At 40.9% G+C, this 25,614-nt stretch overlaps 1 protein-coding gene across 7 annotated transcripts; it reads left to right on the top strand.

Moving 5' to 3' along the window:
• The first annotated feature begins 54 nt into the window (after positions 1-54).
• Positions 55-25,036, top strand: LOC135115587 (transmembrane channel-like protein 7). Of its 7 annotated transcripts, none has more exons than XM_064032519.1 (14): positions 93-184; positions 1,735-1,795; positions 3,577-3,803; positions 11,164-11,307; positions 11,855-12,018; positions 12,397-12,594; positions 12,919-13,299; positions 13,600-13,751; positions 15,297-15,429; positions 15,914-16,005; positions 16,357-16,515; positions 17,340-17,623; positions 17,981-18,211; positions 18,705-25,036. In XM_064032519.1, the coding sequence occupies exons 2-14, from the start codon at positions 1,743-1,745 to the stop codon at positions 19,010-19,012; spliced, it is 2,526 nt and encodes an 841-aa protein (XP_063888589.1). In that variant the 5' UTR covers positions 93-184; positions 1,735-1,742; the 3' UTR covers positions 19,013-25,036. The 7 variants fall into 7 exon arrangements, with proteins under 7 accessions (XP_063888587.1, XP_063888590.1, XP_063888588.1 ...); XM_064032516.1 differs by having other exon boundaries at positions 15,848-16,005; XM_064032517.1 differs by lacking the exon at positions 1,735-1,795 and having other exon boundaries at positions 55-184; positions 15,848-16,005.
• The last annotated feature ends 578 nt before the right edge of the window (positions 25,037-25,614 follow it).

Raw genomic sequence — 25,614 nt, 5'->3', positions numbered from 1 at the left:
TTCGAGGGAGTAGTTGGGAGCAGCAAGGTGTTTGTGGTCCCCGATATCTATTGTGGGTGTCAGTTGTGCCACTCGTATCTGTGACCAGACGACGGACGAGGCGAGGAGGAAATGGCTAAATAGGGAACTCCTGCAGGACTCCACGATGACTAGAGAGCCGAGACTTGCCGCGGCGCGCTGAAAGGTGAGGCCCTCCGCCCCAGCCTGACCAGTAAGTGGGAGGGAGGTGCCTTCAGCTTGCTAGACACACCCTCTACACACACCGTACTGCATCTCGCCCTCGTAAATTAAAGGGAGCTATTCAAACCAAATCTCGACCACAGGATGTGTTGACACTTTACAGAGCCACCGCCAGGCAGGTTGGAGAGGTGTGAGGGAGGGAGGAGGGTTGAGGCTTGTACCGGGCCTCCTTGACTGGTGAGGGCTATCAGCAGGGCGGGGCACAACAACACCGCTCAAATATTTACCTTTAACTGATAGGCTGTAAATGGCAGTTACGTAAATCAGAGCGGTTTTCACTTGATAACACAATGACATAGCCAGCTACGTGCTTGTTGCCGAAAGACTGTAGCCCAGGGAATCCATGCTGCCTATCTTTGGCACTTTGTGATAATATTAGGGAGATTGATCCTGAAAAAAAAAAAAACCGTGTTTACTGCTCTAACCATCCATCAGTAGCTCTTTAGCAGTAATTACCTGTGCAGATTAAGTAATATAATGTCATAACATTCATTGCAAGTAACACCGTGTTAGTTTAGTCTTGAAATATGGTTGAATTTCAGTTGCTTTCTCTCTCTCTCTCTCTCTCTCTCTCTCTCTCTCTCTCTCTCTCTCTCTCTCTCTCTCTCTCTCTCTCTCTCTCTCTCTCTCATATAGGTAGTAGAACAGATCCACAGGTTAAGAGAGTCTTTTAAGTTTACTCAATCATAAGTAATGCTATGTAAAATTGAAATATTGACAGGAGGATATTGCCTTAGCTTGCTGGAAGATAAGGCAAGCTCTGAATTCATGTGGGGACTGATAAGCCAGTAAATATATCCATCTCTTGTGGGAGTGTTTTAGAATTTATCATACTTAATTTTATTTAAAGTTTAATAACTTTAGGCTGAAAACTTGTGAAACTGGATCATCTGATACTTTTTTTTTGGGGGGGAGGGGGCAGTTCATGCTTTTCTTAATCTTTTGTGATTGATTTCTCAGCCTTCTAGGTATTGGTGAGCCACACAAACACCATAAATTATTCTCCCTGTTATATTATTGACAATGATTGCTGCCAGGCTGTGCAAAGTTTCTGTTTGCTTTGTGTTCAGTAGGGTATTTTGTATATAAGTATTATTTTGGGTATTGAACCTAGAGGGATGGGTCCTGTCAGGCATAGTGAGAGTACATCACCTGAATTATGGTGTTTTGTCACATTTCTGTTATATTATTTTCATTGTGGCTTTAGAATGCTTGCATATTTTATCATTACTCATGAAGCAGATACATAGTTAGTCTTTTTGTGGAATTAATCTGCTATTAATTGTTAGCCTTAAACTTAGGAGCATTAGCATTTTTTAAACTTCACACTTCAAGAGATAACAGCTGTTTTTCCACAGCAGAATAGTGGCTCTGTTGTTTTAAATTTTCAAGTTGAGAGTACTTTTAGCATATCATTTCATCCACAGTTATTGTGGTAGATTCTCTGACTATTTTCTATTTCAATGTGTGAAGCAACTGCCTTGGTTCCCACAGCTGAGAGAATGGGAAGCATGTCAGAATTGAGACCCCTCCTTCGGGAGATGAAAGCCCACAGGTAACTGATCCTACTCTGACTGCGGCCTGCCAGCTTGTTAGGTCGATAGCGGGTAGTATTGCAGCCCAGTTGGGGATTTTAGAGTACCTGAGTGAGTTGGCTACCAGAGAACCACTCACCACCGGTCCCACCTAGCAGTAGGCATTTTGGTATCTGGTATATACTTGTTTGAACCTCGTAGGTAGCATCAGCCAGGGACAGTCTGTGACAGGGGTGTGGCGTCCCTGTGCTGCTGCTGCTGCTGCTGCTGCTGCTGCTGCTGCTGCTGCTCTAGTCGAATTTGTGCTTCTGAAAGAGGATTCAGTTGTATTTCTGATGTTGCAAACCAGTGAATATTTGACAAAATCCGAATTTGTAATGTATTGTCATATTTAATTGTTACTGTACTTGTATTTTGTACTGCTCCTTGGTATTCTCACACTAGTCGATTCAAACCCAGTATGGACGTAAATTTCACGCCAGTCACCAAATCCTACCCCTGGCTGGTTTACGCCTGCCACGCGACGCTGGCAGGCACGCACGGGGGACGCCATTCACGACCCTCACTCGGCCCAGCTGCCGTGACTATGTTCTGCTGCCTGTGTCATCACCTTGAGCAATTTGCGGCATGGTACAGCGAGCCACACCCGTTACCATAAACTTCAGACAAGGGGTGAACTTATTCCCTGCGTGCTGAAAGAACACAGTCACCAGCTCTGAGGTTTTGGCGAGACCCTCCCTCCCTCCCCGTCTAACAAGCGCTGGGCTGCAGTAGGTCTTGCTTGTTTGTAAATATGACATCCCTTCCCTCCCCTAGTATGCACCAAGTGAACCAGCCTGTGCCTGCGTCCAGCTAGCTTTCTCATTTACATAACATTGCCTCCTGGGTATTTGGTGACCGTCTCACAGAAGGTGCCGAGGGGCGGCGGTTGGCCAAGGCTCGAGTCGCACCCGCCTGCCGCACAGGGACCATCTGTTCACTAATCAGGTGTGGCCCCTACGCGGTGCGAGGGCGCGACACTGGCGTAGCAATGGCGAGCGCCACTCAAGCTTAATGTCAGCTGGAAAACCCTCAACATGTCAGCAATGATTTCGATTGGTTTCTCCGTTTTGGCCTGCCCCTCACGTGCCTCAAAAGTAATAATTTTGTCTTGGTTTCTTTCCCACGATGTAGAAGTGGTGGGGACCGTATCGGACAGTAGCCAGACTGCGCATCGCGCCCCAAGGATTTCTCTCACAGGGCGGCGAGAAATTATTGTTGCTTCATTCCCTTATATCGGACACGCTGTCTTGGGTTTATGCGTAAATTTGAGTACCAGTTGGAGGCCGGTAACCTTGAAGTTCTTGATTGTTATGATGATTTTACGTTTCTTTGTTGATTGGTTTCTACATTGGCCTGTAAAATGATGCTGCTAAATTTTTGCCTTCTTTCCAGAATTATGTATTTATTGTGCTTAGTGAATGAGTGACTGGTGCGTCGCGTGTGTGCGTGCCTTCCCTGTTCTTCCTTGTAATGTCTTTTTTTTTTTTTATCATTATTGCCTACGTATGCAGTCATTTATACTATTTCTGGTCTGTATCTTCCATCATCCTTTTAGTTGCAAGACCACAGTCTGCTCAGATCAACTTCATGAGTAATCCTTGCTCCCTCCTTTCCACACATTAAACTTGAAGATCTTAGCTTAACTCGTTAAACCAATCAGTGGCATTTAGCAGAGGAGGAGAGGAGGGAGCCAACTACCTTTACTATAGACTGTAAATACATTTAGTTAGAGAGTAACTGCATGTCTCTGTCGCCCAAGGGAGGACATGTCAGGAGATCGCAACTCTGGATGTCGCACCTCGGCAGCCATGAGCGGGTCAGGAGGCCGCGGGGGCTCCGGGGGGCGTGGCCAGAAGGCGGGCTCTGCAAGGCGAGGGGGATGGGAGGACGCCGGAGTGGAGTTCTACCGTGAAGCCTACCCGACCTCCGTGGACAACATATACGATACCAGAATCACCACCCTGCTTCCCTCCAAGCGACACAATGGTGAGTGTTGACGTGTGTATGTGTGGAGAGAGAGAGAGAGAGAGAGAGAGAGAGAGAGAGAGAGAGAGAGGTGCATCGGTCCTAAGCACGAATCTGGAGTAAGGCAGTACATGAGCATTGCTTGGTGTGGAAATACTGGTCTTCATCTGATGTGTGAAGATTGACTATTGTGGTGGTAGTTTCGATTTATCTAGTACACATCAATGCTATGTAAAATGCCTTGAAGAGGGGCATAGTCTGGGAGAACATCTGTGTGCCAGCCGCGCTCTACCTCCTGAATTAAAGATATTTTCGGGAATAGCTTTGAATAGGGGCTATGTTTTAATTTTGCATTGAATTTCCAGCTGCTGTTAGCTATCATTTCGTGTTTGGTATTGCTAGATATGGCACGCCTATCACATCACCCTGTTTTTGTGGTGCTTTTAATTTATTATTCCTCTGTTGCATTACGTACACACGTGTTAGCTTTCGATATTAACGCTGTGGTATACATAAAATGACATCTGCATAAATATAACATTAAAAAAAATGAGAATAATGAAAATAACTGGCTGACGTAAGCAGCGGCCAGACATCCATTAGAAGCTTATCACTTGCATATTGGCAGCAGTGTCCAGTGTAATGGACGCGGCCGCCGCCCTCTCCGTCACGCACCCACGCCTCAGAATGCAAGGGTATTGACAAAAAAACCTATTGTCGCATACTAGAGAGTCAAGTGTGTGTGAGTGTATGTTATAGTAAGTGCGACAGAGATTAAGTTAACGGCGCCACGATTTGCATAAGATTATTTCTTTGGTCGTTATTTTATAGAGAGAGAGAGAGAGAGAGAGAGAGAGAGAGAGAGAGAGAGAGAGAGACCAGCGGGTATAGAAGATACTAGAAGCATGACAACCCAGAGTAGTGCGGCATTGGACAACACTCGTATGGTGAGAACGTATAGGAACTAGATTACCCTGCATCCTCAACCTTGCATTCCGGTCACACTCCCCCACCCGGCCAGCAGCCCTTACAGCAGGCGTACCCAAGGGTGGTTATTCCTTAAAAAGGTGGCCGGCGCGGAGGAACATCTTTATCCTTAAAACTTCGCCTGCTCTCAGTGTTGAGGGAGCCGGTGAAGTGGTCGGTGGGGGCGCGTGTGGTGGTGGTGGTGGTGGTGAATCAGCTGATGTAATGATGCTGATCGTTCACACGCGGGTGCTCTTATGATTCTGTACTGTAATGCTGATGGTTGTAATAGGGGTGCGGTGGTGGTGGTGGTGGTGATGGTGGTGGCGTAAATGGTAACAGGAAGTTCGTGGCACTGTGCCGTGTGTGTGTGTGTGTGTGTGTACTCGTGCGTGTTGCGTCAAATGGGAGGTGGATTGAACGCCGGTATCGAGTTCCCAGGGAAGGCGTAGAGGGGCAGAGACCGACACACACACACACACACACACACACACTATAGCTTAAAAAAATATACAGATGTGATTCAAGATTATACAAGTTTTCGCTGTCACGATCTTTACTGCCTGGCTACAGAAGAACAACACAAGCCCTCTGAAGATGGCGTGAGTGGACATAAGTCGGCTGAGGGATGTAAACAAAAGTTCCTCGTGAGATTGGCTTAGTGTGTCTAGACGCAAGGTTTATGTTATCATTTATTTATTTATTTATTTATTCATTCATTAATTATATTGACGAATTGAAAGCAGATATAAGTCTAGACTAGCCATTGTGTTTTGTTTATGGATGGCAAAAGTGAATTATAAAGTTCTTTGTTATTTCTTTGGTGTATGTAATGAGTTTTGGTGATGGTGATGTAGAATTTGATGTAAAGAGCGGCAAGTTTGTCTGTGATTTTACGAGCGTTATTCATGAAGGTAAACAGATAAATGAAACCCAATGCATAAACATTGCTATAATTTTTATGATTGAATATATCTTGAAAAATACTGATCCTCCTCCTCCTCCTCCTCCAAATCTAAACTGGCGCGTGTGACATACTGTAATACATCCTCCAGGTACGCTGTAATCCCCTCCCCTGCCGAACCACCCCCTCCCTCTGCACGCTGTTATTTTTCTCCCTCTGTAAATCATGTCATAGTATTCTGTATTATATATGAAATATGGAAGTAGCCACAATGAAGGAAATGGTGAATTGACCAAATTCAGGGAAACGAAGGAACTTCATTTTCATGATCTAACTTTTAACTAGAAGAGATGTAGATTACACACACACACACACACACACACACACACACACACACACACACACACACACACACACACACACACACACACACACACACACACACACACACACTTTCATGCACCTTCATGATCCAAGTGACGCACTATTTATATGTGGTCCATTTATATATTTATTCACTTATTAATTTATCTTACATTAGGTTGTAAATAAAAACACATGGGCGATTTATGAGCATCGTTGGTGTTTGTACGAGCAATTAATTCTCTGCACGGTGTTGGCAATGAGGAAGACACGGAAGTTATCATTATCAGAGAGAGAGAGAGAGAGAGAGAGAGAGAGAGAGAGAGAGAGAGAGAGAGAGAGAGAGAGTGTAGACGAATTCTTCTACCGAGGCCACGATGAACAGTGAGTCTTTGATGCTGGAACGCTAATGAGAGAGAGAGAGAGAGAGAGAGAGAGAGAGAGAGAGAGAGAGAGAGAGAGAGAGAGAGAGAGAGAGAGAGAGAGAGACCTTTTACAAGTAGCCTCTCCTCCATCTCCCTCCACTTATCTCGTCTACTTCCAATATTCTTTCTTCCCTCTCTTCCTCCTCCTCCTCCTCCTCCTCCTCCTCCTCCTCCTCCTCCTCCTCCTCCTCCTCCTCCTCCTCCTCCTCCTCCTCCTCCTCCTCCTCCTCCCTCCCCAACCCCTTTCTTTCCTGCCACACGTTTATTTATTTTTTTTTTTCTCTCTCTCTCTCTCTCTCTCTCTCTCTCTCTCTCTCTCTCTCTCTCTCTCTCTCTCTCTCTCTCTCTCTCTCTCCTTTCTTTTCTTACCTTCCTCCCTTTTACTTATTTATTTATTTATTTGCATCCGTGCGTGGATTCTTTTGCATCATTCACCTTTTCTATCCTTCCTTTCCTCATCACAAGCGAAGTCTCGTAAAAGCCAACAAGTCTGCTGCTGTTCTCTTTGTCTCCGTATCAATGTAAGCTGTATGTACATGTAAAATGTCATCGGATCCCCCAATCTGTCGTATCGTCGGTATTTTTCCTATTATTCAAGGGGCGGGAAGGAAATATTGCAACATTGGGAGTTTTAAACACACAAGCTTACTCACGTCCCTGAGTTGTGTTATCACTGTTGGCGAGGCGCACTGTGGTTGTCGTCCCTCGAATGCACCTAGCGTAGTAGTAGTAGTAGTAGTAATAATGATAATAATAGTAATAATAATAATAATAATAATAATAATAATAATAATAATAGTAATCTTAATTTTTATGCATAATTGCGAAAAAAAAACGATCATATAATTTGTAAAGCTAAAGAGTTATCACAGTAATCAATGAAGCTCACTCTCGCGAGCTCAATAGCAGCAACAGTAAGGAAAGTAATCGTGATAGTGCATTACGTACTCCATTACACTTATATTATTACGAATCACACCAGACCATTATACACAAAGCCGTAGCAATCATCATTCCCATCACGTCCTCCATCCCAAGATCCTGTCATGAGGCTCCAGTGATGTAACAACATTTCTCCATTATTAATAGGAGAAACAATCTGGAGGACCTGGTTAATCATCTCTGTGGCTTTGGAAAATAGTCGTTGGGAAAGAGTAAGGTGTTTCTGGATGATACTCTGAGTGAAAGCTTCATTAATGTGTGTATTTTTTTATGTCCGTTACGTCGCCATAAGGCTATTAATCTGTTTTGTCTGTCCGTCTGTCTGTCTGCGGTTTTATTGATACGCCGGCTACATATTTGCTTTAAATTGCTTTTCATGTGTGAATTTAGCATTCGAGTGAGATTGGGACCATATTTTGTAACGCTTCTGCACCGCACCCTCACCCCGACTATACTTTCAAAAGGCCCTAGTTGAAGTGACACGGGTTTTCAAAGGATGTTTTATGGTTCTAGTGACCGATTAACAAGATTCCTACACTTAGCAGGAGATTCGCTCTTGAGAATCCGGCTGATCATCTCTGTGGCCTTTGAAAATAGTCGTGGTGAGAGAGCAGAGCGATTCAGAATACAGGTGAGGATTCTAGTGTCAGGATCAGGTTTCTGCAGCGGCAACAATTTATTTATTTTTTTTTTTTTCTGTACACGAAAATTTTTACTTTCCTCGTTTTCCTTCGCCTTTTCATTTTCATTATTCCGTTGCGTTCATTTCCTTTTCACATTTTTTTTTCTTTTTAACTTTTCGTGGCTTACAGGTCAGTTCCTCTATTTCTTCTATCTTCACCAATTTCAAAGTCATTACGAAAGTTATTTTATAAAGGTTGGGATCTCTTGTGGCAAATAGAGCGCTCTTTGTATTACGAGTACGTATTAAAGTTTCTCTCTCTCTCTCTCTCTCTCTCTCTCTCTCTCTCTCTCTCTCTCTCTCTCTCTCTCTCTCTCTCTCTCTCTCTCTCTCTCTCTCTCTCTCTCTCTCTCTCTCTCTCTCTCTCTCTCTCCCGCTTCCATGTCTACCCCTCTTCTGCTTGGCATGTACTTTGCTTCTACTCAGGGTTGGGATGCCACGTGGAGGCCTGATGGCTTCTTGTAGCTTCCCTTAATTTCTTATGTTCTTATATGATGTTCTTATATGCAGTATCGGGAGTATGTTGTCATTATTCTTCCGTACCAGTGTTCCCTCGTCTTGTTTTTGCTTCTCTTCATAAATCGTCCTTTCCTTGTTTCGTTCCATTATTTTTTGTAAGATTACCAGAGCGAGGAAAGGAAGGATGTATGCTCAAGTGAGCTAGCAGACACGAGACAAAGTGACAGTGTACCTTTATGTTAGACAGTGTTGTTGCTGCCGAGGTGCTAAAAAGTGATCCTCCACACCCACACCTCACTTTCCTTCCTCTTTGCACGTCCGGGAATCTGGGTAGGTGTGTGGGTGTGTGGGAGGGGCAGAAATATTGAGATCATTAAAAGGGGATGGCGGTGACTTGGTGAAGAGGTGAAGAATGGAGCAGGAACAATTCCCTATGCTGGTGGAGACGGAGAAGTGTGAGCGCACTATAAGAGTGAGGCTGGATGTTCCTGACGGTGACAACGGAAGTAATGACGACGAGGAGAGCGAGGATGAAGGCATCGTGATTACCTGTAAGAGAGAGAGAGAGAGAGAGAGAGAGAGAGAGAGAGAGAGAGAGAGAGAGAGAGAGAGAGAGAGAGAGAGAGAACGTGCAATCTTCTGGGTTGAAATTTTCTTGCATTACTGACCATAAACATGAACCACAGATCACTCCAGCAATGTGACGGGCCCCTATTTCTCAGCCTTCGCAGACCTCCAACCCATAATTTAGTGAGACAGGCAAGGCCCGCACTGCTACACGCAAACTTTCTAGTATCTGTACCTGACACACACACGCACGCACACACACACACACACACACACACACACACACACACACACACACACACACACACACACACACACACACACACACACACACACACACACACACACAGTCAAATTTTCATCCATTACATTCGACTTCCGTCTCCATCTCCGTCCACTTCACGCTACTACACAGTTGTTTTCCTGTCAGCTATACCAGTCACCTGTACCAAATGTCTTTACCAGCTGTTCATGCTAATTATATCAGTTATCCATCCCAATATTGTACCATTTATCAATGAAAAATACCATTAACATCTCGCTTTACATTAGTTAATCTTTATTGCCGCGCTATCTCACACATGGTTATAACATTTTACATAACTCCACGTGGATAGTAACATCGATAACTTCCATGGACTCTCATTTTCACATGGTTATTAATGGTAAAATGTTGAATTTTTTTTGTCTACTTAAGTTTTCCTATTCCAACTCTGCATTCATTTTAAACGGCAAGAGTAGTAGTATCATCAGAGCGGAGGAGTAGTAGTAGCAGCAGCAACATTTGGTGAAATTAGTTTAGTTTTTCTTGAAGTGTGAAGAGCCTGTTAATGGTGCGTGACGGACTATGGTTTGGAAGTGATAGTGCAGGTGCAGACGTGTGTGTGTGTGTGTGTGTGTGTGTCGCGTGCATAAGTGCTCTCCTGTCACTCCGCCCATCACTCATGCGCATTGCGCAATGCATATTCACCTCACAAGTATTGTATAAGCGTGTGTGTGTGTGTGTGTGTGTGTGTGTGTGTGTGTGTGTGTGTGTGTGTGTGTATATATATATATATATATATATATATATATATATATATATATATATATATATATATATATATATATATATATATATATATATATATATATATATATATATATATATATATATATATATATATATATATATATATATATATATATATATATATTGATTTTTAATTTTTTGACTATTTGTATTACTACTAAATAGAGGAATCCAGTTTGTCATTTGTAATTTACTACTTGACTACATATTCTCTTCACAAATACTTACTATACTGTATAAGCACGTATCTTTTTCATTTTTTTTCCTTGGTTTCTATCATTGTTACTGCTAATATAATTCAGTTTGTCATTTACCTTCTGTTGAATCGCATATTCCTTTCACAGATTCTTACTGTTAAAAAGAAAAAAAAATGTATTTCTTACTCTCTGATGTACCGTAGTTGATATAAGAATGATTTACAGCATTGCTGGTTGGAGAAGAGTTATGAAGGAATCTTACTATTTCTTGCATGCCAGTCGTATATTGGTATCGCCTTGAAAGCTGGATTTGTGATTGTGTGATGAGCCATTCATTACTCAAGTATTTAGATTGACTGCAGATCTGAGGGGCATATTTTGATTTTATATTTTTTTCTTATTCTAAATTGGTGTTATCTGTGTACTTAGGTTTGTGTGTATGTGTGTGTGTGTGTGTGTGTAATTATTGTATTTTTACTTCATTAAGTCAAGCTAATTGTGCCCCCACCTTTTTAATACTGTGTTATCATATTTGGTTTAGAAACAATATTTTTGGCACACATGACTTCTCCCAGTAATGTATTGCCATGTCAAAAAGCAGAATTTTCTCATCTTTTTTTTTAGCTTTTTATGTATAACTTCTTGCTCTGCTTGTGTTGTTCCCTCATGAGTACATACCACAACCCCCATCCCCTCCCAAGATTAGACAGAGACACCCTACCCCCCTAAGAATAATGTATCAAAATATCTCTTTAATTGTCATCTGTTGCATTGTGCTTCATTCTGACTTCCATTTGTCTGCAGTCAACAGCCTGGGTCGAGGAACAGTGCGGCGGCGGGCATCACAGAGGAGCCGCAGACAGCCCCCCACCACCACAGCCACCCTTGTGCACACCAGTCGTCGTGGCTCGGACACTTACTTGGAGGTGCTACCAGACCTCACGCAGGGTTAGTATGAACACCTGACTGTCTGGGGTGTGGCATGAGGGTGGTGATGGGTAGTGTAGTGACCCTTTTTCTTTGTGTTACTGGCACATCTGGTTGGTCCCATCTTTTATTTCATTAAGAGGGGCACTGGCCAAGGGTAATAGAAAAGAGAAACAAGAAGGCCCACTGAGGTGACAGCCACAAAAGAAAGGTCAAAAAAGTAATCCAGAAATTAGAGGATAAATGTCTCAAAACTTCCCTTATGTACTGAGAGAGAGAGAGAGAGAGAGAGAGAGAGAGAGAGAAAGAGAGAGAGAGAGAGAGAGAGAGAGAGAGAGAGAGAGAGAGAGAGAGAGAGAGAGAGAGAGAATATGCAATATCTAGGTAAATGATTGCTTGATATTTTGACATGGAAAGAATTCATAGGACAGGTCTATATAGCCATTATTATGAACTAAAAATGGAGCCCTAATTAAATAGATAAATTTAATGTAGAATGAGTCTTACTGGGGAGTGAGTCTTTAATTATTAAATAGATTCACGTTAAATGTATGGGTGTGTGGTACAGGTGTGGATGAAGAGGAGACATGGGAGAAGCTGCAGCAGATCCGAGCTCATGCGGTGCCCATCGAGGAGAAGCGCAAACTCAAGCAACAGTTGCAGTCAGCACCAACACTCAGGACCCGAGGCCTTGCTGCCTTCAAACTCTCCAGGCGCAAATTCTTCTCGCAGGTTTGCTTCCCACTTGTGTCTTCCAGTGATTGGTTGCCTAGTAATGGTCTGACAGCAAATCAAGCACTTAATAGCTAGATACATATAAAAAGGTGTTTGGTGGTGATTCAAGGGTGGTATAATATTAGTTAATATTCACTTAACTTGCCATTTTTATTACCACTGTGTTTGGCATCATCCTTCAATCTTCAGTCCTCAGATCTGGGTGTCTATCAGTTGTCAGGTTTTGTAGGGAGAATACCAGCTGATCAGAAAGGGAGGGAAAAAGCAAAAGATATTAGAGGATAGTGAGACATATCTGCTTGTAGAGGAATATGGTATTGTTTTTTAGGTGAGTAGTGTCTTATGCTTGTGATGCAGTGTTGTGTTTGTCCACAGACTAAGAGCAGGCTGCGGGAAATGATATCCAAGATTGAGTTGTGGCACTGGAGTCTCCGCTATGTGGAAGGAAACTTTGGCACTGGCCTTGTTGCCTTCTTTACCTTTATCAAATGGCTCCTGTACCTGAATCTGTTCACCTGTGTGCTCCTGGGTGTCTTCATCCTGGTGCCACAGATCTTTCTGGTCCATTCTAAGGTGCGTTCCAATCCTCGTTTCAAACCTCATCAGTCATGGTTTGTGTGTTATTTACCTGTTTGTATTTTTAAATTACTGTCTTGAGCTTATAATTTCACTTTTTTTTTTAATAAAAATTATCATGCTCTTTTCCTCATGTAATGCATTTCATTGTGTGTGTGTGTGTGTGTGTGTGTGTGTGTGTGTGTGAGAGAGAGAGAGAGAGAGAGAGAGAGAGAGAGAGAGAGAGAGAGAGAGAGAGAGAGAGAGAGAGAGAGAGAGAGAGAGAGAGAGAGAGAGAGAGAGTTGCCCAGCACCACTAACAACTGTTGTCTGGGCACACAGGACAGCTGCATTGTGGACAGCTGGCCTAACTCTGTCTATGACAACGAGACATTCCTCTATGAAAATGACACTAACTGTTGTACAAAGTACTACAATGAAATCCAGAGTAACTCCCCCAAGCGGGACAACTACTACCTGATTCAGTTAGTGCAGGATGGAGTACAAGGCACAGGACCTTTGGAACTGTCCTACCTCTTCTATGGCTACTACCCAAGACATATCCTGGTGTTGGAGGTAGCACCAGAGTGGAAGTACAACCTGCCATTGGCCTACTTGTTGGTGTTGGTGGTGACATTAATCCTCAGTCTGGTGCTGATGGTGAGGGCTGCCGCCAGGGGCCTGCGGGAGAGTCTCAGGTCCTCGGAGGGGCAGTTCTACCAGGTGAGTGTGTGTCATTATTGTATCTCAGTCTGTGCTGTGTCAAGTATCTGCACTGTCGTCTGAGAGTTTCAGATAATTGTACCAACTTTTCTCTGCACTTTGACTCTCTCTTCTCTGTAGATTCCACCAACAAAGATTCTCCATGAAATTTTCACTCAAAATTGTCTCCCATGATAAATTCCCTGATCTAACCTAATCCTGCTAGTATAGCAACTTGTAAGTCACATGACAAGAAATAAAATACTCAGTACAAAAGTGAAGCATGGAGGAATGATAATGATATATATTTTTATGTTTCAGTACTGTAACTTAATATTTGGAGGCTGGGACTACTGCATTGAAAACAACAAGGCTGCCTCCATCAAGAAGAAAGCTATATACAATGAGCTGTGCAATCACCTTGAGACAGAGAGATACAATGAGGAGAAGGAGCAGAGGACCAAGAAGGAGAGGTAAGGGACTGGAGACAGACACCACACAAACACCAATCTATCTTAATCATGAAGAGGACACTAAAGCTAGCAGTCATGAACATTTATGTGAGATAAGGTCTTGCAAAATTACTTGCACTTAATAGCTTCTCTTTACAAGCATTAGTGGTGTAGTACTTCATGAGACTATCCCTTCCCACTGGGAGCTGTCGAGACTAAGAATGTAAATAATGTGTATTTGCCTAGTTGTATTTACCTAGTTGTGTTTTACATGAAAAGAGCTATGCTCGTGCTGTCCTGTCTAAATATCTATAAGCATCCAGCTTAACTTTAAATTCATGAATATTTTTGGCTTGTACCACTGTTTCATCTAAGTTGTTCCATATTTCTATGCTTCTATTTGGGATACCATATTTCTTGATATCTCTTCTACTTGTTGTTTTCTTCAATTTCACTCCATGTCCTCTTGTATCTCTTGAGTCCCACACAAATAAGTCTTCTTTGTCAGCTTGATCCTTACCCTTTAAAGCTCTGTATATAGCAATCAGGTCTCCTCTTTCTCTTCTCTCTTGTAATGATAGAAACTTCAATCTCTTTAATCTTTCTTCATAGGTTAAATCTCTCAAATTTGCTACCAATTTGGTTGCAGCTCTTTGGATCCTTTCTATTTTCCTTATTTCCTTTTTATGGGGTGATCAAACAATTGTGGCATATTCCAGTTTTGGTCAAATCACATATTCCATCAACTTTTTCATCATCTCTTCATCCATGTAAGCAAATGCCCCTTTCATCTTTCTTAGTAACTCATAGGTTTCCCCAACTATTTTGTTTACATGTTTCTCTGGTGATAAATTATCACTGATTGTAATTCCCAAGTCTTTTTCTTCTTTGGTTTTCTTAATTTCCATTTCTCCCATGGTGTAGGAACTTTTCAATCTTCTTTTGCTTTTTCCTAATTCAATCACCTTGCATTTCTTTGCATTGAATTCCATTTCCCATTTCTTACTCCATTTATATATATTATTTAGATCTTTCTGTAATATTTCACAATCCATATTGTTTTCCACTCTTTTCAATAATTTTGCATTGTCTGCAAACAGACTTATGTAACTGTCAACCTCATCCACCATATCATTGACATACACCAGATGTGTGTGTGTGTGTGTGTGTGTGTGTGTGTGTGTGTGTGTGTGTGTGTGTGTGTGATGCTTTGTCTGGGCCAGCCATATGAGATTCCTGGCCTGTTATATAAATAGTAGTGTTGCAGGCTTATGTTGAAAGCATGTCCCAATGGACTTGGACTTAGCAAATACACCAGTAAGAAGCATGTGTATAAGGTAGTGATGTGGAAGGTATGTAGTATAAGTAGGGGAGTTAGAGGAGGCACAGAATTAAATAGTATGTGATTCTTTGATGTTTCTGCTATTGTCTCCTCTAGAATGAGGTAGGTAACAACAGAAGCATTGGAAGGAAAGGACTTCTTAATCCCATGTACAGCATCATCTTACCACCTTCCATCCTCATTTGTGGATGGAATTGTATATGGATAAAGAGTTCTTTCCACAGGTGTCGACTGTACATGGTGAGGCTGCTGGTCAATATGGTTGTGCTTGCCCTCCTCTCTGTGTCCTTTGTGGCAATCTACAAAAGTACCATCTTTGCCTTTGACCACCTTAAAGATGCCAAAGATTCTAAGGAGGTGAGTCCTCTTAACCTGTGGACTACTAGAGATTATAGTCCTTTTGTGTTGTCTAAAATTCTCAGGTTTCATGGCAGGTATAGAATATTTTGGCTGTAAAACTTGATCATTTAATTTTAGTAAGAGTCTCATGTATTTATAATTTATTACGAGACACAATCCTTTCTTCACAAAATAACGTTTCATGCAAGTGTGAGGTTTCTGTCCTTTATTTCAGTTATATCAGTGACTTGTATTAGACACTGAATTCATTCCTGCAGGGTACAATTAAGGGGATGAGACTTGACTGTAATAAGCTGTGTACATGCATAGGCTTTGATGCTTAAGGTACAGTGTGTGAGGATGGAATGGGTACAGTTATAAATGTGGTAATGACTTATGCAAATACCTGAATAAGTGTATGTATTCATGTGTACAGAGTGAGCAGGACAAGGTGATGATCTTATGCAAATATCTGAATAAGTGTATGTATTTGTGTGTACAGAGTGAGCAGGACAAGCTGATGATCCTCCTGTTTGAGTACCTGCCCTCAGGTGTCATTGTCACCCTCAACATCATCATCCCCTACCTCCTGAGGTGAGTCCTTTCTCTTTCTTCTCGAGCTTCTAATCAGACCAAATGCCTCAGTACAAGTACCTTGGGGGTCCTCAGGGCAGTGTCTGCACTTTTATACACTGGAAGTAGAAATGAGAGAAAACTCTTGTCCTAAAACTAGTATTGTACATTTCTTGTTAGGCTTATGCATGGCAGTTCTTACTTTATTCCTGCAGGGTACTATTAACAGAATGAGACTTGGCTATAATAGTGTGTGTAGGTGCATAGGATTTGATAATAAAAGTTAAAGGAACACTTGTTGCTGATAATCCCTACAAAGCCAGATACTAATGCAACAATGACCAAGTGAGCAAATGAATGTTTGATCTACAGAGCACTGGTGAAGCTTGAACACTACACACCCAACTCCATCCTGGTGCTGACGCTAATCCGCACCGTCTTCTTGCGCCTTGCCTCCCTGGTTATCCTCCTCATCTCCATCTACCAGAGCATCCCTGCATGTCCTGATTCCAAGCCTTCTGAGTGTATAGAGTGAGTGTGTGTGTGTGTGTGTGTGTGTGTGTGTGTGTGTGTGTGTGTGTGTGTGTGCGCTTACCTATTTGTATTTTTACAGGATTGAGTCAAGCTTGTACTGTCCTGTCTTTTAAAGATAATTTATCATGTTTATCTTCAAAATTGTGAATGTTCCTTACACATACAACTTCATTAGTCAATGCTATATTTCCTCATCTTTCTTTGCTCTTTTTCTGTACAATTTCTTACTGTGTCCTCTTAGTGTTGATTGTTATGGTGTGTATTTGTGTGTGAGTGTGTGAGACAGCCATGCATTAATCTTACAGTATTCACTCATTCAGATTATTATTATAAAGAAACTTTTATAGGTCTTAGACAAGCATTATCTTTGAGTACATTGAATTAACTATTAAATCCATCAGGTATAATTCAGGTGTGTGTCTCGGATCATTTACTCTGTGGCCATTATTTATATTATCTCTGCTTGTGGTCAAGACAAAATTCTTCTTTTTCTTCTTCTTGTCTCAGGATTGGAGTAGCTGCAGGGTAGGGAACAGTCTCATTATGAAGAGGCACAAGTGTATTCTGTAAAAACAAGTGTATTCTGTCAGGCCTTGCTATGGATGTATGTGGCCAGCTTTGGTATGCCTAAGCCCCTGGGGTGTAGTAGGGTGGTCATTGAGACTATCCCTTTCCATTTAGGCTGATACGGCAAAGTGTTTAATGATGTGTGTACAAGTCTGTAGTACTTTGTGTGGGCCGCCCTGTGTGTGATTGCTGGCCTGGTATATAGATAAATAGATTCTTCTGTTATTATTATAACCTTGGTCATCTCATAACAGTGAGTGCACCCGGCCCTGGTGTTGGGAGACCTACGTGGGTCAGCAGCTGTACAAACTCACCATCCTGGACCTGATCATCATGTTCCTCACCACCTTCTTGGTCAACTTTCCTCTCAAATGTATAGGCCACAAGCTGATGCGGGGCAGCCAGATTGGGGCAGCCATTGGGGACATTGAGTTTGCAATCCCCAAGCATGTGTTGGACATAGTGTATGGACAGACTCTGTGCTGGCTGGGCATGTTCTATTCCCCACTGCTGCCTGCTGTCACCTGCATCAAGCTAGGTAAGCTCCATACTTCTTCCTGTAATAGACCACATTACTTGGAGATATTATCTTTGCAATTATGTGTATGCAATTCCATCTACAAAAAAACATAGCAATTTTCAGTAACTTAAGTGTGCTTTGTCATACATATCAGTATCATCTAATTATTTTAAATTCAGTAACACCCCTTCAGGCCAGCATTGCTCATACATAGAAATCAGAGCCTACTCTTGTTTTTTGTGTTAATGAAACTATAGAGTATTTCAGAAGTTGTGAATGGGAATAGAACTAAAGATGAAAGTCAGTGTTCTTCATTATAAAAACAATGGTAGTATGTGTTATGTAGCAAATAGTGACACAATATTGCCTCCACAGTGTTGGTGTTCTACATCAAGTACTTTGACTGCAAAGTCAACAGCAGTCAGTCTTCCCAGCTGTACAGAACCTCCCGTTCCAATGCTCTCTTCATCTCCATCCTCCTGGTGTCCTTCATTGTCACCATTATCCCTGTTGGCTACTCCATTGCTGAGATCAAGCCCTCTCTGGCCTGTGGCCCCTTCAGAGGACTGGATACCATCTGGAGCGAGATGCTTGCAGTGATAGAAGGTTGAGCTTTGCAGCACAATTCATCATATTTTATGTATTCATTTAAATACACCAAAGTTTTGTTTTTTTGAGATTTGTACTTATTAGATGACTGTGTGATTTAAGGCCTTGCTTAAACAAACATGGCACATCAGATTTCTGGATTATTCAGGGCAGATTTTCCTGGAATTCATTAAAAGCTTGTAACTTGCCCAGCAAAATAGAATAGTTGTCACCAGACTTGCCTGATAGTTCACATGCATTGTAGATAGTGAGCTGGCTTTCATTTGTTTTTGTATTTGTAAGCCATTTAAATGTATGGCTTTCCATAAAATTATTATCTTTCAAGAGTAATAAGAAAAGGTTGGCCAGGTCTTTCATTTTAAGGTATTGAGTTAAATACTAAGTTTGGTTTACAGTTACTGAAAAGTTTGTTGGATCGCTCTGAAAGCAAATTTTATTTTGGTGGATAGTTAGCAAAAAGCATAACCTCTATGTGTGTGTCTTTCTTCAGAGTCTCCTGACTGGCTGAAGGCAGTGCTGCTTTTCCTGGGAACAGCAGGGTTTGCTGTGCCAGCCATCATCTTTCTCATCTTGGCTGGCTATTACTACTATGCTGTGGCTGCAGCAAACAAGCACATGGTATCACTGCTAAAAAACCAGCTGGTGCTTGAGGGGCACGACAAACAGTTTCTTCTGTCACGTCTCAACCACATGATCAAGATGTCTGCTGAGGAGGGAGGAGAGAACACCTCCGCCAGATCCTCTCGGCCAGTAGAGGACGAGACTGGCCACAGCAATGACCAGACTCTAGAAGCCTAAGGCAGATCTCTGGCTAAAATAAGTCCTGGTAGACAGTAAGTGATGAGTAATGGGTACGGCAAGAGGCAGGACTTCTTGCAGCTTAGAAATGGAGGAATAGTGAGTGTAACACCGTGGCAGGCTGGTGTTGTAGCTAAGGTGAGACCCAGGTAGTAATGTGCCCAGGTGAGAATGTGTGGTGTCATCACATAGGTCATGGGATGCCCTGAGTGTTTGCCTGTGCTCCATGTGGCCAGTCATGAGGCTGGAGGTGGCGTGGGCTGGTGTGTGTGTGTGTGTGTGTGTGTGTGTGTGTGTGTGTGTGTGTGATGCAGGGTTGTTCATGTTACTTTAGATGAAGCTCTTAGGTCATCCACCAGGGCACAGACTGTCATAAATTTGAGAATTTTGACTTCGTTATTAGTGATGGAGAAAAGAAAATTAGTGTTCTGTCATCTATTTGATGTCACTGAATTTTTCTTAAGGATTGGCTACTTGCTCTTATTTTAAATTATTTTGGCAACATAAAACACACTGTCTAGTATGAACAGTCATAATCATCTCTCATCATAGACTAAAACTTGATTAAACTAATATTCTTATAGGTATTTGATATGCATACTCAAATGCTAAATCTGTACATATAAATTGTATGATATTTTTAGTTATTTATTACATTGCGAGGTGAAGGATGCCACTGTAGGTGTATGGTATACATGAGCTTTCTCCTCCAGGGTCCAGCCAAAAATTCATAGAATCTCATTTGACTCTTAAAATAGTACAATATGTTTAGCTTTACCAGTCACCTCCTCCTCTACCACATAGTTTAATCATTACTTCACAGGTTTCCATTATATGTACAGAATGTTGGAATGCACACCTAGACTTTATTTTTCACTTACCTTACATACATCATTCACTTTAGCTTGGCAAAAAGAATGTAGAGTGTAGATTGAAGACAAGTGAATGTGAGTAAGCTTAGTTTTAAGATTATTGTTTACTAATAGTGTTATCACGAAAGTAATTTTATCAGTATGAAATGAAAAGGGTCAACACTATTGGCAAGATAGTAATGCTCCAGTGTGGGCCAACTGTTATGACATTATCGATTGTTATTTATATATAAATATATATAAATATATATTTAGTATTTATTCGTAGCATGGTGTAAGAGGGGTTGATTAACTGCCATCAGTCATGTAGTGGTAAGCCCCATGTTGAAAAGACACTAGAACTGTGTATTTTTTATGGTGTTTGCAGAAGGTAGCTGTGGTGTGAGGAGGAAGAAGTTGTAGGAGTGTAGTTGTAGTGGACTTTACCAGGAGAGAAAAGATTGAATGAGAGGGTGAAGCCCTGAAGCTCGGCACTCAGTGGTGGCACAGGAAAGAAAAGGTTGATACACACCACACACCCTTAAAGGTTTGCTGATGTAAACTGACACAGCTCTTGCCTTTCAACAGTGAAGATAAACATGACTCAAACTAATGCCTTACTCAAGTATAATATGCTAGCTGATACATATATGTAAATTTCATGTTTCATCATGTACCTTTGAATCATAAATGTTGCACGATGTGGTCCGTAGGTGACAAGTGCATGCACACACACACACACACACACACACACACACACACACACACACACACACACACACACACACACACACACACACACACACTTTCATGTCTCCAGTGCTTCTCAGGCACATGCTCACCAGATTATTTGCTATACAAGAAGACATTGATTGTTTTTTATGGAATTATTGACATATTATGTATGAGTATGACATTTTTTAAGAATCATTCCATTGCAGGTTTTGCTCAATTTATTTATACAAAACAATCAGCATTAATCTAACCTTGGCATAAAATTTTCCTCACATCTCCTTTGCTGTCCATTTTGTTTATGTTATATTACACACATTGTTCTCTCCCATTATGATGTACCAATAACATCAAGTCCCCACACCAGTGCAGATAACAATGCCAAAACACACAAAGACACCAGACAGATAGAAGTGTTCACTGTGAGATCCAGCAGGAAGACGTCAAACATTTAACTTTTATAGCTGTTCACGACCTCTGGTGATAAGTGTTCCCAACAGTGTTACCGCCAGACCCACTTAACAGACCACAGCTGCGGTGCCTCATCTTTCCTCTACTCTGGGTGACTGCCGTTCCTTCTTGCTGCCATGACTCTGTGCCAATACCATTTCCACATGATCCTCTCAGAGCTGCCCCACCTCAGTATGATATTTTTTCTACCACACAGGGGAGGACTTAATAATTCTCACACACACTGTAATTCACTGCTCTTGGTAATGCTTTGGCTTTTATAATGTAGTGTGTAGCCAATCTGAATGGGCCATTATCAAGTGGGACAATAACCAAGCTCACTTATACATATACAAATCATACTTTTTAGATTTCTTTATGTTCTTATATATATATATATATATATATATATATATATATATATATATATATATATATATATTTTTTTAAGTAGATAAGTATGCTTGAAGTATCTATACCCAAAGGAGTTCATGTTACTGGCGATAGTGCTCAGATTTGTCTTTCATTCATTGTGTTCACCATTACCACCTCTGCAGATCATTGTCCTTTAGCCAGGGAGAGAGAGAGAGAGAGAGAGAGAGAGAGAGAGAGAGAGAGAGAGAGAGAGAGAGAGAGAGAGAGAGAGAGAGAGAGAGAGAGAGAGAGAGAGAGAGAGTTAATACAGAATGCAAAGATAAGTTCTCCGATGTTACATGTAGGGACATGTTCTCTTGTTCTGTCAATAAAAGCATCAAGCTGTGTATGCATGATTGCAGGTTAGTGTGTTCTATTACTGGTAAAATGTATTGATTCTTGAAGGGTTTAGTTCGTGCCAGTGGTGTGTGCTGGCCTGTGGATGATGATGGTGGTGTGAACAGTTAGCATTCCTTGGTCTGAAGAGTGATGCTTTGGTCATTACTTCATAAGACATTTTCAGCTTTACTGGTCAGTTTTGTTCTTCCACTGTATTGCAGCTGTTAGTGAAATCTGCTGCTCAAGACAATAAAAGACACTAAATGTGATGAACTGATCAAAACAGGCTGTGAGACTGAGTTGTACTTGCATTGCAGTTTTGTTGAATTGTGTCACTTGCCCTCATGTATTAGCCCAAGGCACATCCCTGCATTCCAACAGCTCACACCTGCTACCTAACAGAGCCCAGCTGCTCTTACTCTGTCTTAATGTTTTGTAATTACTGCTGAGCTTGTAAGTATGTACTACACACTGACCATATTAATCTTTGTTTGTGTATAAGGATGACATGTGAGCTGTGATTTACACTTGGCATGATGGCATTTTGTTTTTGTATTGTGTCGCAGATGTCACTAAAGATGCCACTAATGTCCGTAGTAGTTCGAACTGGCGAGAACAACGTACAGACACAGTTTGAAGCTGCAATACAGAGTGATATACTGTAAGCACATTGATTACTTGGGCTGCATGTATAACATCTTCATCTTCCTGGTTGGTGGTGGTGGTGGTGGTGGTTAGACAGTTGGCTTTACTCCCACATAACCAGCAGTCATTATGAATAAAATCTAAGTGTCAGTGATAATACCTGAAATAATAGTCTATAACAGCCAAGATCCACAACTGAGATGGCGCAAGCTTAGCAGTAGTGCATGTGGGAGTGGCGTCAACTGACCTTGAGCAATATTATCTCTACTGTGTGAACTTCCCAAAGAATTCCTTCCCTTTCTTCATAGTGCTTATGTCGCAGTATTATTTATATGTACACAAAACCAGATGGTAAGGATTTATTTAATGTTCTTACTAGTTAGAATTTTTTCCCTTGAGAAATGTCCACCAGCACAAAGGTCTTAAGTTATTTGTAAGTGTATGCAGTGCACCACATCTTTCCCTCAGTGAAGAGAATCATTAGATATTTGCAAATTGTTGTCTTTGAGAATCTGTCTCTTTTACACATCAGACTGCTGTCTCCTCACAGCAGTATGTCAGCTAGGATGAAGTGCAGCATAGCAGCACATACCACACATATCTATGTTACATTATCTTCTTTCCTCTCATTTATTTTTTTCTTTCTGTCCATCTTGCGTGCTCCTATGGTGTGTCGAGTATATTGGGATATTCATGACATCCCTTCCATATATATATATATATATATATATATATATATATATATATATATATATATATATATATATATATATATATATATATATATATATATATATATATATATATATATATATATATATATATATATATATATATATATTACATACTCGTAGCACCATTTGGTTGTGATAGTTGTGAATAAACTCTACTGTAACAGAAGAGCTTGACATGCATCAGATCACTTCAGGAATAGCTAGAACTACTACCACTCGGGTTGTAAAAATTGTAAAAATAACGAGATATAAGGATTTTACTATAGGAGGTCTTGGTCTACTATTACATATTCATTGTAAATGTATATTTTGTACTTCATTGTTCAGAATTCATCCTAAATGAGAAGGCTGTATTCTGTGCTCTTGCAGTTTTGAATATTACTATTGCTTAGCATCTTGGAAATCAATATAAAGGTTGTGAGTGATCTCTCAATGCAATTCATTTACTAATATTACAAGTTAAGGATGAAGTATTTATGATTAGTGTTACTCATTAGGTATTGACACTCAGTTAGATCTGAGCCTTTGTTTTGTTATGTTGTGTTGGGTGAGTGCCAGGACACCTGCCATCACAGGCGGCACAAGGTGAGGACACAGCTTGGGCATCAAGCCATCAAGTGATAACAGCCATCAACTCTGTATGAGAGGCAGCTAGTATCACTGGCATACTTAAGTTTATTCACTTAATTAATTCACATTGCATCTATTGCCTTATACTTATCATTCATAAGGGAAGATGTGTATGGTTAGGATTCCTAGATTGAGTTTACCATAAGAAAATAAAGAATAGTACTGTATTAAACTGTAAAATCAACACATATGAAAGGCTTTCAGCTTATATACTATTATAGGCTTGTAGCATTTATCATTATATAATTCGAGGGAAACTATTTCCCACTGAGGTAAGCAGGCAAGGTTATAGAGGCCTGCAGTGGTTACAGAAAAGCACTATTATTTTCTAGAAGTGATGATCCCAACTACTTAAACTGTGAACCAAATTAATTTTTGATGAAGTAAATCAATGCAAAACAGAACAACAATATTACATGCCTGTATGGAATGAATATTGGAATATCTACAGAATACTGGTTAATGATCATTGTGCTTGTCCTGTTTCACTTGGTAGTGGGCCAGCAGAGTTACATGTTTTACAAACTTGACTGTGCATACTATCTAGTACATTGATCTTTCTGTTTTCTTTTTCTTTCTAATTGATTTTAATATTGCCAGGCCTCAGGTATGCTTTGACCACAACTTTACTGATGCTAAAAGTGGACCAATGTTTGCTCTGTCATATCCTGTGGATGTGTTCATACCAAAGCTCAACAATACACAGGATTTGTAAGTTCATAATGATGGAATTGTCTAACACACATAGCAACTTTTGGAGCTTTTTAAGCTTCCTTATCCATACTTGAGTGGCAAAGTATAGCCACCATAGATATTGGTGACTACTGCCCCACTCCCGTCCACCGCAAACCACCCGCTAGGCCTGCCGTGCTGCTGTGTTGTGTCTGTGTGACCCAATGCTTGCATGATGAAGAGTGTTTGCCCCTTAGATCAATTCTCGAGAGTTCAGAAGTAATGTGGCAAATATAATTTTCTTCCTTTTGCTGTTGTGTGCCAAAGAGATAAAAGAGAGTAATGCAGTGATCTTATGTATATTATTTGATGCTGGGTTGTGAAAGAACTGTGCTATGTGAGGAGCGTATGTGTCAGACAGGACTTCATTAGTCACCCCCCAACTGTGGCTGCCTCAGAGTCACTTCCCTCCACCCACTGTTTTCACTCTTAATACCATTTGTAATGTTCTGTCAGTTGTGTTTTATATACGTCCCAAATACAATTTTGGAACTACATGTCTATTTTAACTTTCCTACTACAGAGTTCATGAATACTTATGAGACAAAAGATTTTTCATATATTGTGTGTAGTACATGAATAGACCTCTGTGTTGCCTTCCTCTCACATCCAATCATTATTAGTCAAGTAAAAATGTGCGTGTGAGCTTTGAAATATTTCAGCGTATAATATACATGAAGGAAGCTGGAATAGAAACTAGAGGCAGAAGTTTTTATGAGTGAAGTGAGTCTGGGGATGGAACCCTTGACTGAACTCTTAAGAGGTAGGAAGTGAATCATCAAAAGCCACAAACAGTGATGACAGGTGAGTCTGACAGTTTGAACCAATGATTCTATACATATTCCTTGGTTTGGATTTTCTGTCGCTGCACAGGAGGTAGTTGGTATTTACTTTTATTTATTTATACATCTATTAACTTTATTTATTTATTTTTTTCTAGTGCTCTGTTGCATATCCAAAGTAATCATATGTCTTCTTTAAATATACGTATGCAACTTCTAAATCACTAATTCCTCCCTCTGATCTATTAGTATATTCCGAAAACCATATTTCTGTGCATGCTTATAAACTTCAT

The sequence above is a fragment of the Scylla paramamosain genome, chromosome 29, assembly GCF_035594125.1.
Source record: "Scylla paramamosain isolate STU-SP2022 chromosome 29, ASM3559412v1, whole genome shotgun sequence".
Taxonomy (NCBI): domain Eukaryota; kingdom Metazoa; phylum Arthropoda; class Malacostraca; order Decapoda; family Portunidae; genus Scylla; species Scylla paramamosain.
Note: the sequence above shows the minus strand (reverse complement) of the source record. Positions and strands in the feature narration are given on the sequence as shown.

Bases quoted from the DNA above. Each gene is read 5' to 3' on its own strand.
- LOC135115587 (XM_064032516.1), top strand. From the start codon at position 1,743: ATGGGAAGCATGTCAGAATTGAGACCCCTCCTTCGGGAGATGAAAGCC. The intron at 15,430-15,847 runs GTGAGTCCTCTT...TCATGTGTACAG, and splicing joins ATGCCAAAGATTCTAAGGAG to AGTGAGCAGGACAAGGTGAT. The intron at 18,212-18,704 runs GTTGAGCTTTGC...GTCTTTCTTCAG, and splicing joins GATGCTTGCAGTGATAGAAG to AGTCTCCTGACTGGCTGAAG.